Here is a 15,913-nt window from a genome sequence, read left to right on the forward strand (position 1 = left end):
TGGCTCCTGGCTTTGGATCAGCGTGGTGCGCCGGCCGCAGCGGCCATTGAGGGGTGAACCAACGGAAAAAGGAAAACCTTCCTCTCTGTCTCTCTCTCACTGTCCACTCTGCCTGTCAAAAAATAAAAAATAAAAATAAAAATTAAAAAGGAATGTACTGTGGATGAATCTAGTTGCTTGTCATTTTCTTCAGAAGTCTAGGGTAAATAGAGTTGGAGTCCAAAGCCAGTGTCAGATGGGCAAAAAACAACTTGATCTCCCTTGTTAATTTAGAAATTTTAAATCATATTGATATGCCTTAATCACTAAAATAATCATTAAGGTAAACTAAATTTCGACTCTTATCAAATATAAATTATATATTGAGTTGTTGTCTTCGTTATAACACTCAATATAATTTTATAAATACAATTATGTTCAATATTTGAATTTTCCCATGAGTGCTAAGTCTGGGAAAGAACAACTAGGAAAATTAATTTCAAATTTTTTTTAAAGATTTACTTTATTTATTTGAACATCAGAGTTACAGTGGGGCAGGAGAGGGGAATCTTCATTCATTGGTTCACTGCCTAAATGACCACAACAGCAAGAGCTGGGCCAGGCCAAAGCCAGGAGCCAGGAACTTCTTTCAGTTTTCCCACGTGGGTACAGGGGCCTAAGCATTTGGGCCATCCTTCACTGCTTTCCCAGGTGCATTAGTAGGGAGCTGGATCGGAAGTGGAGCAGCTGGGGCTTGAACTGGTGCCCATATGGGATGCTGGCGTTGCAGGTGGCAGCTTAACCTGCTATGCCACAACACCAGACCCTCAGATGATTCTAAACAAAGAGAACCTTTTTGAATTCATAGGAATGATGACTTTGCCTTAAACTGGTAAAAATGAAGACTGTGGAGTCTGGTGCTGTGGTGTAGTGGGTAAAGCCACCACCTGCAGTCCTGGCATCCCATATGGGTACTAGTTTGAGACCCTGCTGTTCCACTTCCCATCCAGCTCTCTGCTATGGCCTGGGAAAGCAGTAGAAGATGGTCCAAGTGCTTCGGTCCCTTTACCCACGTGGGAGACCTGGAAGAAGCTCCTGGTTTCCGATCCGCCCTGCTCTGGCCATTGTGGCCATCTGGGGAGTGAACCAACGGATGTAGATCTCTCTCTCTCTCTCTGTGCCTTTGCCTCTGCCTCTCTGTAATGCTGCCTTCCAAATAATAGATCTTTAAAAAAAAAAAATGAAGACTGTATATTTGTGTTTGTGTAATTTTTGATTCTTACGACTTTGCTTCCCACTAATGACAAATTCTAGTTCATCATTGAATACAATGTAGGAAAACATTGCTGGTAAAATTTAGATTTTGAATTTTGGGCATTGTATATTTATGATTTTTATGTTCTATTTTCATATTTTTACCATAAATATTAAGAAAAATTTAATGAAAGAGGGAAGCCTAGTTTTAGTACTTATATTTGACAATTAGTAATTCCAATAGACATTATTTTCCTTTAATTCAGTTCCCCAATCTAGTAGAAAGAATGCAGCCATTTATGGTTAACTAGAGGAATAGTTATACTTGCAGCATGCACCGGAGGTGCTGTGGGACTCACAGTGTGCACTGGAGGTGATGAGGGTGCTGTTTCTCTCCACAGGATGCTCTCTAGAGCTGTAACTTAACTGTTGAAAAACTAACCCTGTCCTCTCAAAAACACTTCTTTGATTAGAGTATGGAATAGGAAGTGTGGAATAGGAAGTGACCACTAAATTTAAAACAAGCAAAACTAAAAAATACAAACCCTAGACTAGAAATGCATGTAGAACACTAGGCATTTCTACAGAATGATCAGTGATGATTTTGATATCTTCAAATGAACAAGCACACATGGTATTTCAGGTAACATTTACATATATTTGTCTGTAAAAGTTATTTTCACCCCCAAGCTATTTTGTGAATTTGTAAGAAGTCTGTGGTTATCAGCATTATAAGTTGTAACACTGGCAGTTGAGCTGTTTTAGTTTAATTTGGAGGCATTGTAGTTCTTTGGTCAAGAGTATGAGTTTTGACATGAGGCATGCATTGAAATTCAGCTCCACTGTGAGTGACTTTGGGCAGGATTCTCATCCTGTTGCCTCAGTTTCTTAGTCTTAAATTGGAAGTCCTATCTATTAGTAATGCTTAGTAGAACCTTGCTTATTACAACCATCAGCTCCTTTTAGGTTTTCAGGTTTAATTACCACCATGTTAGAAAGGCAATCCAAAGGGGGCAGAAATGTGCTAGAATTTTGGTTCTTTCTGTTTCAAGAAAGTTACCAAATTGTATAAGTGTTCTTACCTGAGATTGCTGATTTTACTTCTCACAACTCTTAAAGGAGGCAAGCCCTTCAACAGCTTTCAAATATGTTTATTATGTTCCAGTATATTTAGATAATTTTTTTCTAAGAAAGTTAGTTTGGTATTCTTTGTTTATTGAACTTTAGGACCCTCTTGTGCCCACTCCTTATTAAATAAGCTTAGTTTTCTATCTTGATAAATGAATCAGTTGGAAGAAAGTTCCTCTTATTTGTGATGTTCCCTAATCTTGAAAGTGTTGACAGTACAGACAATAGGGAAAAAAAAATTCCACATCTTTGTTCCATTTCAGGGGTGTGGAAACTTTTTTCTACCAAGGGCTGCTTGGGTATTTATAACATCATTTGCTGGCCATGCATAATTATAACATAAAAATTAGCCTTCTGTGAGTTTTGAGTACCACCTAAGGCATGGTAGGGCAAGACCAAATGATTCCGTGGGTCTTCCATGGCCCCTGCCATTCCCCACCCCTGCATTACAGGGGTACTGATTTCATGTGGGAATGAGAACAGGGAAAACAGTAGTACCCTGAAGTTTCTCCAGATCCAAAGGAACAAGTGATTGGCTTGGTAAATCAGAGTGCTTGTCCCAGGAGAGTGTGTTCCTGTCAACTTCCTGTGTTTTGTTTGTATCTTAATCAAGTATTGTTTACTCTTTAGAGTTTGTGATTTTTGTCTTTATTTTATGATGTCATTGGTGCATCAGAGTGTGATATCTTTGTCCTGATGTGAAAATACTAATAATAGGACACCACGATTACAGTTCTCTTTACCTAGCTGCAAGTCTCATTTATCAGCCTTTCTATTTTCAGTATTTGCTGGCCGTTGGTTAATGTCATTTTGGACGGGGACTGCCAAGATCCATGAACTCTACACAGCTGCTTGTGGTCTCTATGTTTGCTGGCTAACCATCAGGGCAGTGACTGTGCTGGTGGCGTGGATGCCCCAGGGACGCAGAGTCATCTTCCAGAAGGTTAAAGAGTGGTCCCTCATGGTAGGTTTTTATAATAGAAGACTGGTCTTGTCTGATGGGAGTAGTGAATGTTTCTCCAGTCATTTCTTAAATCTTTTTCTCCAGTTTTATGAGTTTTCTTAGTATTTTCTGATAGCGTCAGGAGAGTTGATTTTTGATTTAGAATATCGTAAGATGGTAGCTTTCTGGTTCATTCTGAAAACTCCAGTGTTATATATTCAGATATTTTTGAGTGTTAAAAATATGCTAAGTGATCCACTTAAGGCCCTTGAATTAAGTAAAACAATTAAAAATTTAAGAAAACTTATTACTTCATTAAGGAAAGAAGTATTCTGTAGAATTAAAATGAAGTTTAAGTAGAATTTTCCTTTATTGGTGTTTTTTTTTAATTTGTTCTCTTTGAACATGTGTATTTTTTTGTGTATTAAAGATTATTTATTTGAAAGAGACAGATGTTCCATCCACGGGTTCACTCCCCACATGGCCTCAATGTCTGGGATTGGGCCAGGCTGAAGCTAGGCGCTTCTTCCAGGTCTCCCACCTGGGTGCAGGAGACCAAACACTGGGTCATCCTCCACTGCTTTCTGCATGCCATAGCAGGGAGCTGCATGGGAAGTGGAGCAGCCGAGACTTGAACCGGTGCCCAAGTGGGATGCCAGCATCACTCCAGCATGTATAATCTTGACTTTGGGATCAAAACATATAATCTTGCCTTTAGGAGCAACATATATAATCTTGACTTTTGGATCCAGTTAATATTTTTCATATAAGTCATGTTCTTTTATCTATGTAGCCTGCTGCTAATTTAGGATTATCTTGGCCAATGTGAAAGTAAAGTTAAGGGGCCAGCACCATGGTGCAGTAGGTTAATCCTCTGCCTTCGGCGCTAGTTTGAGTCCTGGTTGCTCCTCTTCCAATCCAGCACTCTTCTGTGGCCTGGGAAAGCAGTAAAATATGGCCCAAGTGCTTGGACCCCTCCACTGGCATGGGAGACCAGGAAGTAGCAACTGGCTCTTGGCTTCAGGTCGGCACAGATCTGACTGTTGTGGCCAACTGGGGCTTGACCAACGAAAGGAAGACTTTTCTTTCTCTCTCTCCCTCTCACCGTCTGTAACTCTACCTCTCAAATAAATAAATAATCTTATAAAAAAAAAAGTGTAGTTAAGTGTTTGATATAATTTCTCTCGATAAAAGCTTGATTTCCATAAATGTAAGGTTTAAAAAAATTAAGGTGCTTATCCAAGTGTAGTGATTTATATCTTTATGCAATGTTGGCAGTGACTGGTAAATATGTTTAGATCAGTTTTTCATTTGTATTATCAACTCTAGTTTTGTATCTGAATTTATATTTTTATTTCATTTGAACTTTATACATTTTGTATTAGTGCTGAAAAAAGTTTTTTATAGTGAGAGATTAATGTGTGTTTTGAGTAAAGGGATTTAATTGCTATTTAATGCATAAGATAATGACAATTTTTACTGTTCTCATACTTAAAATATAGAATGGCTATTTCTGTTTGTCATTTGTCACATAGATTGCCAAATAAAGAAGGCAGTACTGAGTCTTCCAGGCCTGCCACATACAGGCTCTTGTTGAAGCAGATGTGCTCACTGAGGCTGCCTTAAGAAAAAGAGAGGGTATCAGACCCAAGGCCATTTTAAGGGCTGATTTCTGTGTCAGAATTTTGTAATTGCTTTTTCATAATACATTTTTTCTTTGTCTCAGATTTATTCTCATTTTTCTACTTGATCCAAATTCTCCAGCTGCACTGTCTTTAATAGACAAACCAAGAGACTAAATGGCTACCATATTCAACAGTCAGATATGTTTTATCATCTTAGTAAGTTCTCTTGGACTGTACTGTTCTGGAAGAGTCAGATTGATCAGCCTGATTAATTAACTAGCATTGTACTGAGCCTTTCCCAATACAGATCAGTGTATGTGTGTGTGAACCACTGTTGTATCAGAGGTCTTAGTCATCCAGTGGCTTTTCTTGGACAAAGCCTGGTTATTAGAATGTGATTGTGAGTAAACCAGCACAGCCACTTGGTTAATATTTATAAGTAAAATGAATTTTCCATAATTTTCTCTTTTGTAGCAGCAATGGATAGTAATTTCAAGTTTTCATTGTAGTTTGAGTTCATACAATCACAGATTGAAGAAATTTCTTTTAAAGACATAACAGTGTGTTTAAATTGTTTAGTTGCTCTGTTAGGCATGTCAAAGTGGGGTACAGAGTTTGGCTACAGTTAGGAAGATGCCCTTGAATGACATAGTCTTTTGTTTCCTAACAGATAATGAAGACGTTGATAGTTGCCGTGCTGCTGGCTGGAGTCGTCCCGCTCCTTCTGGGGCTCCTGTTTGAGCTAGTCATTGTTGCTCCCCTGAGGGTTCCCTTGGATCAGACTCCTCTTTTTTATCCATGGCAGGTAAATACATATCTTTTGCTGATGATGTTTCATTAAGAATTTGAGATCAGAAAAAAATCCTAAATTATTTTGTTTGTAAGCATTTGGTTTAGAAAGGTACTTTTTTTTTGGGTATTCTTTGTAAAACAAAATTTTTTTATTTTATTTGAAAAGTAGAGTTAGAGAGAACAAGAGATCTTCCATCTGCTGGTTCACTCCGCAAATGACCACAATGGCTGGAGCTATGCCAGGATGAAGCCAGGAGCCAAGAGCTTCTTCTGGGTCTCCCATATGGGTGCAGGAGCCCAGGGACTTGAGCTGTCTTCTGCTGTTTTCCCAGGCTCATTAACAGGGAGCCAGATCGGAAGTGGAGCAGCAAGGACTCGAACTGTTGTCCATAGAGATTGCAGGCAATGTCTTAACCTGTTGCCCTGTAAAATTATTTTATTTATTTTTTATAATATTTATTTATTTGAAAGGCAGAGCTACAGAGAGGCAGAGAGAGGCCTTCCATCTGCTGATTCACTTCCCAGATGGCTGCAACAGCTGGAGCTGAGCTGATCCAAAGCAAGGAGCCAGGAGCTTCTTCCGGGTCTCCCAAGAGGTGCAGGGGCCCAAGCACTTTGTCCATCATCTACTGCTTTTCCAGGCCACAGCAGAGAGCTGGATCAGAAGTGGAGCGGCCAGGTCTTGAACCAGCCACTCATATGGGATGCCGGCATTGCAGGCTGCGGCTTTATCCACTATGCCACAGTGCCGGCCTCCATAAAATTATTTTAATAAGATCATTAATCTGCTTTCAGAATATATTATACAGATCCTAGAATTCCTCTAAAAAGGCTACCGAATTTCTCAGTTGAAATGTCACAAATATTTAGATTGCTTCTCCAGTATTTAAAGATAAAAAATTAAGGCTAGAATTGTGGTGTAGCTGGTTAAGCCTCCACTGCAATGGTGGCATCCCAAATGGGCACCAGTTTGAGACCTGGCTGTTGTACTTTCTATCTGGTTCCCTGCTAGTGCTTCTGGGAAAGCAATAGAGGGTGGCCGAAGTGCTTGGGCCCCTGTACCCACGTGGGAGACTCAGAGAAAGCTCAGGGCTCCTTGCTTTAGCCTTGCATGGCACCAACCCTTGTGGTCATTTTGGGAGTGGTCATTTTTCAGTGGATGGAAGATTGATTTCTCTCTCTCTCTCTCTCTCTCTCTCTCTCTCTCTCTCTCCCCTCTTGTAGCTCTGCCTTTCAAATAAATAAAAAAATGGATCTTTAAAAAAATAAGTAATAATAAAATAAGATGTATTGATCTTTTCAGTCTTGTGCTTGCTTCTTTTGACTTTTGAGACAGTACTACTTTGGCATAATTATTAGAGAATGTTTTCCTGTGAAATCTCTGGATCATTAAGAGTATCCTGTGGAAACCCATGTAGGTTACAGCAGAGGTCTGAAAACTCATGGAAAAAGAACTGTGACTTTGGTTGTACTCAGAGCCTGAGATTTTTAACCATATAGAATTACGATCTCACCTTCTTAGTAGATATTGGGGAAAAGAGCACTAGTTGCACTCATTCCAAGGCATTTCAGGATTAATATTTACCTTTTCTTAGAGTGAAGTTGCCTGAAAATGAACATTATTTGAGCTGCATTTCCTTCTACGTTTCAGATAGACAATACCCACAAACTTTATTTAACAGAATGTATTGTTTTTAAAGATTTATTTTATTTATTTGAAAGACAGTTACAGAGAGAGGTAGAGACAGAGAGAGGTCTTCCATTCGCTGGTTCACTCCCCAGATGGCTGCAACGGCCACAGCTGTGCCGATCTGAAACCAGGAGCCAGGAGCCTCCTCCAGGTCTCCCACCTGGGTGCAGGGGCCCAAGGACCTGGGCCATCCTCTACTGCTTTCCCAGGCCATAGCAAAGAGCTGGATGAGAAGAGGAGCAGCCGGGACTAGGCTCGGTGCCCACATAGGATGCCGGCGCATCAAGCCAGGGCATTAACCCGCTGAGCCACAGCGCCGGCCCCCAGAATGTATTTTCTTAAGTGCTTTAATGTATACCCAAATGATGTATTTTGTGAAAATACAAGCAACAAGGAGACTAATGCAGGAACTTCCTGAGGAGCTGACATTATGGTGAGAAAGCTAGACAGATACATGGGTGTTGTGTGGTATGATTGGGAGTACACAGCAGCTATGTGGCATGTAGGAGACGTGTTCAGCCTAGTCATGGGACTTTGAGATACGGTTTTCTGAAGGAGCTAATACCTAAACCTACCTAATTAGTGGAGTCTAGGGAAATGGGTAAGAAAGGAATAACTGTATTTCTGGAAGAAGCCAAAGACTCGGAAGTGAGACAGCGAGCTTATATGGGGAACTTCCCCTAATGCACCTGGCTCAGACTGGAATCAGTGAGAAAGGCAGGTGTTAACATCTTTACGTAAGAGCTGTGTTGCAGGGTAACCAGTTGCTGTAATTTGAAGGAAAGCTTTTTTTTTTTTCTTTTTTTAGTTTGTTTTAAACAAAATAATGTCAGAAGGTAGAGAGATGAACAGAATTAGAAAATCATGATTTTGTGAAAAAATTTTTAAAAGATTTATTTATTTAGAAGTCAGAGAGAGAAAGAGATCCTCCATCCACTGGTTCACTCCCCAAATGGCCATGGTGGCCAGGGCCAGGCCACACTGAAGCCAGTTTCATCCAGGTCCCCTACGTGTGTGGCAGGGCCCAAACACTTAGGTCATCTTCCACTGCTTTTCCCAGGCCATTGTCAGGGGGCTATTCAAAAGTGGAGTAGCTGGGACACAAACCAGCACTGATACGGAATGCCAGCATCACAGGTGGCAGCTCTACTCAGTACACCGCAACACCGACCCCAGTTTTGCAAGATTTAACAAAATCATTTATTTCAGCAAGGATTGTCAGTGATGTTAGCCCATTAGGTTGATGGATCTTCATTTGCTATTGTTGTATTACAGTTAAGTAGCCTCAAGGTAGCTGAGCTTTTACGGGTGAGGGAACTGAGTGTCTCCACAAGCAAAGTAGAAGCTTCATCACCCTTTAAAATATAAGTATTTGTTTTATCTGAAGGGCAGCTCAATCCAGGCTTCCCACATAGGTGGTAGTAGTAAGACAGGAGACAGAAGAGGTTATAGTTAGGCAGGTAGATAGGGTATTGACCCCTGCACTCAAGAAGAGAAACTGAGTGTGAAAAACTGTGTGCAAGGCTGTTTCTTGGGAACACTATTGGACACCCACTGGAGCTCGCTTCTCAGAAGTAGATGGATGCTAGGCGTTAGCAGGGAACCAAATGCTTGAGCTGTCACCTGCCCCCCGAGGTATACATTAGCATGAAGCTTGAATCCAGAGCAGAGCTGGGACTTGAACTCTGGAACTCCCATATGGGATGCTCATGTCCCTGGCAGCATCTTAACTGCAGTGCCATATATATGCCCTGTGTCATCTTTTTTATTTATTTATTTATTTATTTATTTATTTATTGACAGACAGAGTGGACAGAGAGAGAGGGACAGAGAGAAAGGTCTTCCTTTTGCCGTTGGTTCACCTTCCAGTGGCCGCCACATCCGGCGTGCTGAGTCTGGCTCACCGCGCTGATCCGATGGCAGGAGCCAGGTGCTTCTCCTGGTCTCCCATGGGGTGCAGGGCCCAAGGACTTGGGCCATCCTCCACTGCACTCCCGGGCCATAGCAGAAGGCTGGCCTGGAAGAGGGGCAACCGGGACAGAATCCGGCGCCCCAACCTGGACTAGAACTCGGTGTGCCGGCGCCACAGGCAGAGGGTTAGCCTATTGAGCCGCGGCGCTGGCCCCTGTTTCATCTTTTAAGACCTTGTCTCCAAAGCCCTACAGTGTCATTCTCACTGCATTCTACTGGATATAAGCAAAGGTTCACCCACGTTCAAGCTATGGGATTGAGACCCCTACCACTTAATGGAAGGTTAATTTATGGGCTGTGTTTTGACACCCACAATGTAGAAGTGGTTAGTGTCACTTAATGGGTTGATAACTTGAAAGTGAAACACACAACTTGTAATAGAGGAATCAGGCAGACACTCCCCTACCTTGATCATAGTTCCACCGTAATACCACAGCAAATGAGGCAGATACCCTGTGCCTCTGCTGAGTTTCAGGGTACAGTGCTGGAAAAGAGCAAAACCCTGCCATGGAGGAGCTAGCCTAGTTCTGACAGCCAAGCCATGGAGTTCTGTTGGATGTAAACAGTTTCACAGAACGTCAGTGTCATACAAGGCCGTTCTGTGGTCATGATTGAGCAAAACCAAAATAAGACTCTATTGTTACTGTTTGAATATGGAACGTAGGAATTATTCGAACCACAAAATAACCAAACATCCCTTTTCTTGGCAAATATGATCGGCTGGCTGTTGGTTCATTACCAGGTACAGTTTTAGCCTCATTTCGCCCTTTTTCTAGATAGGATTTGGTAAGGTAACCCATCAATGATTGTTCTGTCTTCCAACTGCATTTGATACAGAATAAAGCCCTCTTTCCTTACTGCCTCTGCCAGGGTGTGGTGCATTACCAGGAAGGTGTAATTGAAAGCGAACCCAGGACTTGAACCCAGGCACTCCACTGTGAGATGAGGGTGTTCCAAGTGGTAAACTCCTACACAAAACACCCACTATTACATAATTTTTTTGTAATACAGAAAAATGAGAAGCAGAGTGACAGAGAGTGGCTAAATGTGGTATGTCTATGCTTTGGAATTGAGTGTAGCAAGTGAAAAGAATGAAGTATAGCTACTTAGCTGGTCTGGCAGCTCCCAGAAGTGTTTCTGAGTAGAGGAGAAGCACAACCAGCAGGTGGTTATGTGCAGTGTGCTATCCTCACTGTTGAGAGTAACACCTCCAGGTGTTTGAAGGACAAGTGGCTTGCCTTTTCTCCATCCCTGGCTGCACGTTGCTTGCATTTCTTGTGCACGTGGCTGTAGGTCTCTGTGGAACTCCAGCAGGGGGCGTGGTGTGTCTTATCCTGTGGAGGAGAGCTGTAGAGCAGTGGGTCTTGAAAGAGGCTGATCCTCAGTGATATAGGGACCTCTTTGGGTGGACCCTAAGTTCACTTGGGAGCCTTCGGAACTCCTAGAAGACCAAGACCAAGCTGAATTGGTGAGGTGAGCCTTCCTTGCCTGTGAGCCTAGAAGACAGCAGGAAAAGCAGTGGCTTTCTCCATGTTCCTCAGTAGGGAGCTGGGGTCTACCATCTCAGAGGTCTGAAGGGTGAAAGAATGATACACCCAGTCCCAACTGAGCCTTCAGGCTGCAGAGGAAAATAGCAGGTGCCTTATCCAAGGGTCGCTCCGCAGCTACAGAAAGAAAGGTCATATGAACCATCAGAATTTATATCTGTGAGAAGGCTCCCAGGGCGCCGTAAGCTTCCCCAGAAATGACTAAACACTCTGTTGAGCAGTAGTTGGTGTTTTTTTTTTTTTTTTTCCCCCTTAATGGAGAATGGGACTGGGAATGGGAGAGAGAGGAGGAGGTGGGGTGGGAGGGCAGGTATGATGGCAAGAATCACTGTATTTCTGAAGTTGTACTTATACAATTTGTAATCATTAAATAAGTGGTTTCTTTGGGGGAAAAAAAGTTTAAAAAGAATTTTGAAAGTCAAGAAAAACCATTAATTTAAAATTTTAGAAACATTGAAGAAAATTGAAGTGCTTCTTTTAAAAAAAACTTACTAAGAATAGTTTGAACAGCAAAGTAAAAAAGTGATTAAACACACATGTGTCCATGGACAGTGGCACAGCAGCAGTGTGGTTGCTGTGGAGCTGTAGAACATGTGGATGTTGCCACTGAGGCTTGGACTGGAGTCCTGGAAGACAGTGCAAAAAAGCAGGGAGCAAAACTATAGGAGGAGGAATTGAGGGGAAAGATAAGTGTCTTAGAGGTTGCATCCAGGAGACTTAATATACGGATAATGGGGTTGGTTCCAGAAGGGAAAAAATGTGATGCTGTATGGAAACAAGTATATGGAAGATCTCTCTTTCTCTCTGTTACTTTGCCTTTCAAATAAATAAATGTTTACAAAAACAAAAGCTAAATGTTCCATATGTTGTTTAAAACAGATCCTCCCCCCTTGCCTTTTTGGTTTTTGTTTATTTATTTGAAAGGCAGGATGACAAAGGGGAAAGTGCTTCCACTAGTTCACTCCCCATTGGCAGCAATAGCCAGGTCTGGGCCAGATCAAACTTGGATCCAGGAAGCCTAAGCTGGTCATCCACGTTGTGTGGTAGGGGCCCAAGTATTCGGGCCACCATCCACTGCCTTCGCAGGTGCATTAGCAGGAAGCTGGATCAGAAACAGAGCAGCTGAGACTCAAACCAGCACCTGTATGGGATGCTGGCATTGCAGATGGCAGCTTAACCTGTTACACCATAATGCCGGCCCCCCAGAACAGCCTCTGGAGGGCTCTGTGTGCCATGCTAAGGATGTTAAGATTGTAGGTGGAGAAGTTGACTTCCATGAGCTGATTTGGGTTTTGAGAGCTACCATGGTGGGTATGATATATGGGAAAGGAATGGTGATTACATGGCTGCCAGGTGGAATGGGGTTGGGCAGGCCAGAGGCAGGAACACCATGAAGGGCCTGGTGTGTGGTAATATTGGGAGTGGAAAGTAATAGAGGGTCTAATGACAGTTCCACAGAAGAATTGCAAATGCTTCAAGTTTGAAGCTTTCTGTGAGCCTTTAGAATAGTATTTTTAGGCCAAACTTGGCTTCACAGTCTTAATTATACATAAAACAGTCTAAAGATGATTTGATTAAATAAAACCAAGGTATGTATCTGCTTATTGTGATCTCAAATAATATTCTGACTTTTCTTGATCTCTAGGGAAAATATATTATGTAGATTTCCAAAAGATATAAAGATGATTTTTGATAGAAACACTCAACTTGGGCTGTTGAGTTAAAGAAAAAATATGTGTGTTTTTCAGTATGTTAATCTGTAAAATCCTTACCAGTCCTGCAGAAGTGAAATAATATAAGAAACTTGTATGACCTCTCTGCTGAGTTTACTGTCAAGATGAACAACAGCAGTGTGCTAAATAGTTTTTACTATCTAGGATTGGGCACTCGGAGTCCTGCATGCCAAAATCATTGCAGCTATAACGCTGATGGGCCCTCAGTGGTGGTTGAAAACTGTCATTGAACAGGTAAGTGACATCAGTGTTCAGACAGGGACATTTGGAAGTCTATCCTGGTTATGGTTAGCTAATGGAAGTTTAGTTTTCATTTTTTTTTGCTTTTCTGAATTTTCTGCATTTTTTTTTTAAATGAACATGTCTGTGTAGGTACGCTCACGAGTGTGTGTGTGTGTGTGTGTGTGTTTTAAGATTGATTTATTTAAAAGAATTACACAGGGGCTGCCACAGAGCCATGTGTTAGGGTAGCATCTTCTGGTCTCTCCCACCACCATGAACTTCAGCAGTCACTCTCAAGTCATCTTTAGGCACCAGCTTAGAGGACCTAAAACCTTGTCCAGAGTAGAGGCAAAAGTGATCACATTTGTTTGTGTTTTCAGAGTAGGAGTTCTGATAAAGAACCCTTTCTGTTCCTGTGTCTAAACTATAGAAGGTCAACGGAAGGAAGATTATTGCTTGAGGCAATAAATAGATTTTAAAAAGCAGAGCTGTTTAGGACTATTCTAAGTATATAGCAACTAAGACAGTTGTATTATGGAACCATCAGATAATTTGGTTGTTATGATGACCTTGAAAAAGGTAGATTTTGCTTTTGTAGTTTCTGATAACAAGACTAAGAAGTATAGTAATTCATTTTACGAGATTATTATCTAAAATAGCCAACACAACATTTTAGGACTGATTTCTTTGAATTTCAGTTATGCAGAAAATGTGCTTCTGGGCAGCCTTCTTCTCCTTACTTAGCTTTATACCAGGAGATTAATTAATATGTCACAGTTCTGCAGCAGTTAAGGTCTCATTCTTTTTGATGTATGGGGAAAAAAGAAAGTAGTTCTCAGGGGCAGGCGCCGCGGCTCAATAGGCTAATGCTCCACCTAGCGGCACCGGCACACTGAGTTCTAGTCCCGGTCGGGGCGCCGGATTCTGTCCCGGTTGCCCCTCTTCCAGGCCAGCTTTCTGCTGTGGCCAGGGAGTGCAGTGGAGGATGGCCCAAGTGCTTGGGCCCTGCACCCCATGGGAGACCAGGATAAGTGCCTGGCTCCTGCCATCGGATCAGCGCAGTGCGCCAGCCGCGGCAGCCATTGGAGGGTGAATCAATGGCAAAGGAAGACCTTTCTCTCTGTCTCTCTCTCTCACTGTCTACTCTGCCTGTAAAAAAAAAAAAAAAAAAAAGTTCTCAGTCCATTGTACACAAGTAAATCAGCCCAATAAGTGCCTGTTAACCCCGGTGGTTGGGAGAACCCCGGCATTCCCAGGTGCTGCATGTGTCGCTGATTCAGTCGCTGCATGGGCTGATTCAGAAGGGCCCTGGAAGTGTGGTGGATTGATGTGCAGGTGGGGGTCACGGCTGCATCTGCTTCAGGGTCTGAGTGCTCCAGTCCACTGCAGTCTCTAGGCCCTTGTACAGGAATGTGGGGAGGCTATGAAACATTGTTTATCATTGTAGTATTTTCTAATGCATCATTGCCCCAGTGCATGTGTGTATAAATTTATATAAAATGGTTGAGATTGTTTGAGATACACTGAGAAGCCTTGCTTCATTCTTTAAAATGCATTTGGGTTAGTTAGATTTCTTCTAGAATGGAAGCGTGCCTGTGTAGGGTGTGGCTTGTCTGTCATTGAAGTCCTGGGGGGATGGAGTTGATTTGCACATCCTGGGCAGTGAGAGGCTTGAGCCCTGTGCGGACCAGAGGGGAAGAAAGCAGACCGCTGCCCTCCTGTCCTCTTCCTGTGTGCTGCATCGGTGTCCCCCATCCCCAAGGTGTCTCCACTTCATCCTCACAGAACCTACAGGGGACCACTGGCTGGACAAGAGGATGGGATATTGTGGAAATGCTTGGGCTTTCTCTTTAGATTCAGTGTAGAATTCTTTGCTGCTAAGTTTTTACATAAAATTCCTTTAGATTTTTTAAATTTTCCTTTATACAAGCTTTTCAGAAACAAGCTTTTACATTGTTTCCTGTCACTTTCAGGTAAAATGAATGCAATCTTGAGTAATAATACAAATCACTCTTCCATAAGATATGTATGAAGTCCTGTTGCTTGCCATCTGGTACCGTGGGGTGCAAGGACAGTAGTTATTATTCTAGATTAGTGTCTTATTTTATCACTGGGAAGACCTAACTACAAAGTGTTAATGGGTAAATGCATTTCCCTGAAAAATTATGGGTGCCCTGCATATTTGTATTCCAGAATTTGCCTTGACTTAGGAAAAAGTAACCAGTTGGAAACCTTTCGGGTTGGTGGATTCAGTTCCCTGTGAATGGGATCCAGTGGAGATTGCTCTGTTACCCTGGAAGAGTTTGTCCTGATCTTTGTGCTAATGTGTGTTTTCTAATGTTCCAGGTTTATGCAAATGGCATTCGGAACATTGACCTCCACTATATCGTTCGTAAACTGGCAGCTCCGGTGATCTCTGTGCTCTTGCTTTCCCTGTGTGTACCGTATGTCATAGCTTCAGGCGTCGTTCCTTTATTAGGTGAGTGATGCTGGCTGGGAGCTTTGAAAGAGCACTTCTGTTAACATGGAGTCATTCTTGCCATTGTGGTAGGGGAGGCAGGCTCACTCTCAAGTCCAGCTAAACAGTGACTTCAGAAGACTGCTTTTCATAGAGCAGACTACTCAGAGTAGATGAGGAGCATCTCTAAAGCTCTGTGGTAGTTTCCTGCTTTAGGTAGATGATTGGGTATTGAAGTTTTGTTTTTTTTTTTTTTTTTTTTTTAAAGACTTTATTTATTTGAAAGGTAAAGTTACAGAGAGAGGGAGAGACAAAGGTCTTCCATCCACTGGTTCATTCCCCAGATGGCCACCAATGGCCAGAGCTGAGCCAATACAAAGCCAGGAGCCAGGAGCTTCTGCCAGATCTCCCACATGGGTGCAGGGGCCCAAGCACTTGGGCCATCTTCCACTGCTTTCCCAGGCCACAGCAGAGAGCTGGATAGAAAGAGGGGCAGCCAGGACTTGAACCAGTGCCCTTATGGGATTCCGGCGCTGCAGACAGAAGCTCAACACAGTATGCCACAGCCATG

The 15,913-nt window shown here is 42.3% G+C and overlaps 1 protein-coding gene across 5 annotated transcripts in view; it reads left to right on the top strand.

Moving 5' to 3' along the window:
• Positions 1 to 15,913, top strand: part of MARCHF6 (membrane associated ring-CH-type finger 6) — a 98,272-nt gene that overhangs the window by 72,874 nt on the left and 9,485 nt on the right. For 3 of the 5 annotated variants that reach the window (XR_016220078.1, XR_016220079.1, XR_016220080.1), the window contains 4 exons: positions 990 to 3,325; positions 5,600 to 5,734; positions 12,807 to 12,896; positions 15,231 to 15,363. Coding sequence is in view for 2 of the 5 variants with exons in the window: in XM_051853570.3 (XP_051709530.1) it covers positions 3,144 to 3,325; positions 5,600 to 5,734; positions 12,807 to 12,896; positions 15,231 to 15,363 (540 nt within the window). In the remaining 3 variants the exon portion in view is untranslated. The remainder of the gene's footprint in view (positions 1 to 989; positions 3,326 to 5,599; positions 5,735 to 12,806; positions 12,897 to 15,230; positions 15,364 to 15,913) is intronic. The other 2 variants (XM_051853570.3, XM_070056585.2) reach the window with 1 other exon arrangement.

This window comes from Oryctolagus cuniculus, chromosome 14, assembly GCF_051225735.1.
Source record: "Oryctolagus cuniculus isolate XC-2025 breed Fujian yellow rabbit chromosome 14, ASM5122573v1, whole genome shotgun sequence".
Taxonomy (NCBI): domain Eukaryota; kingdom Metazoa; phylum Chordata; class Mammalia; order Lagomorpha; family Leporidae; genus Oryctolagus; species Oryctolagus cuniculus.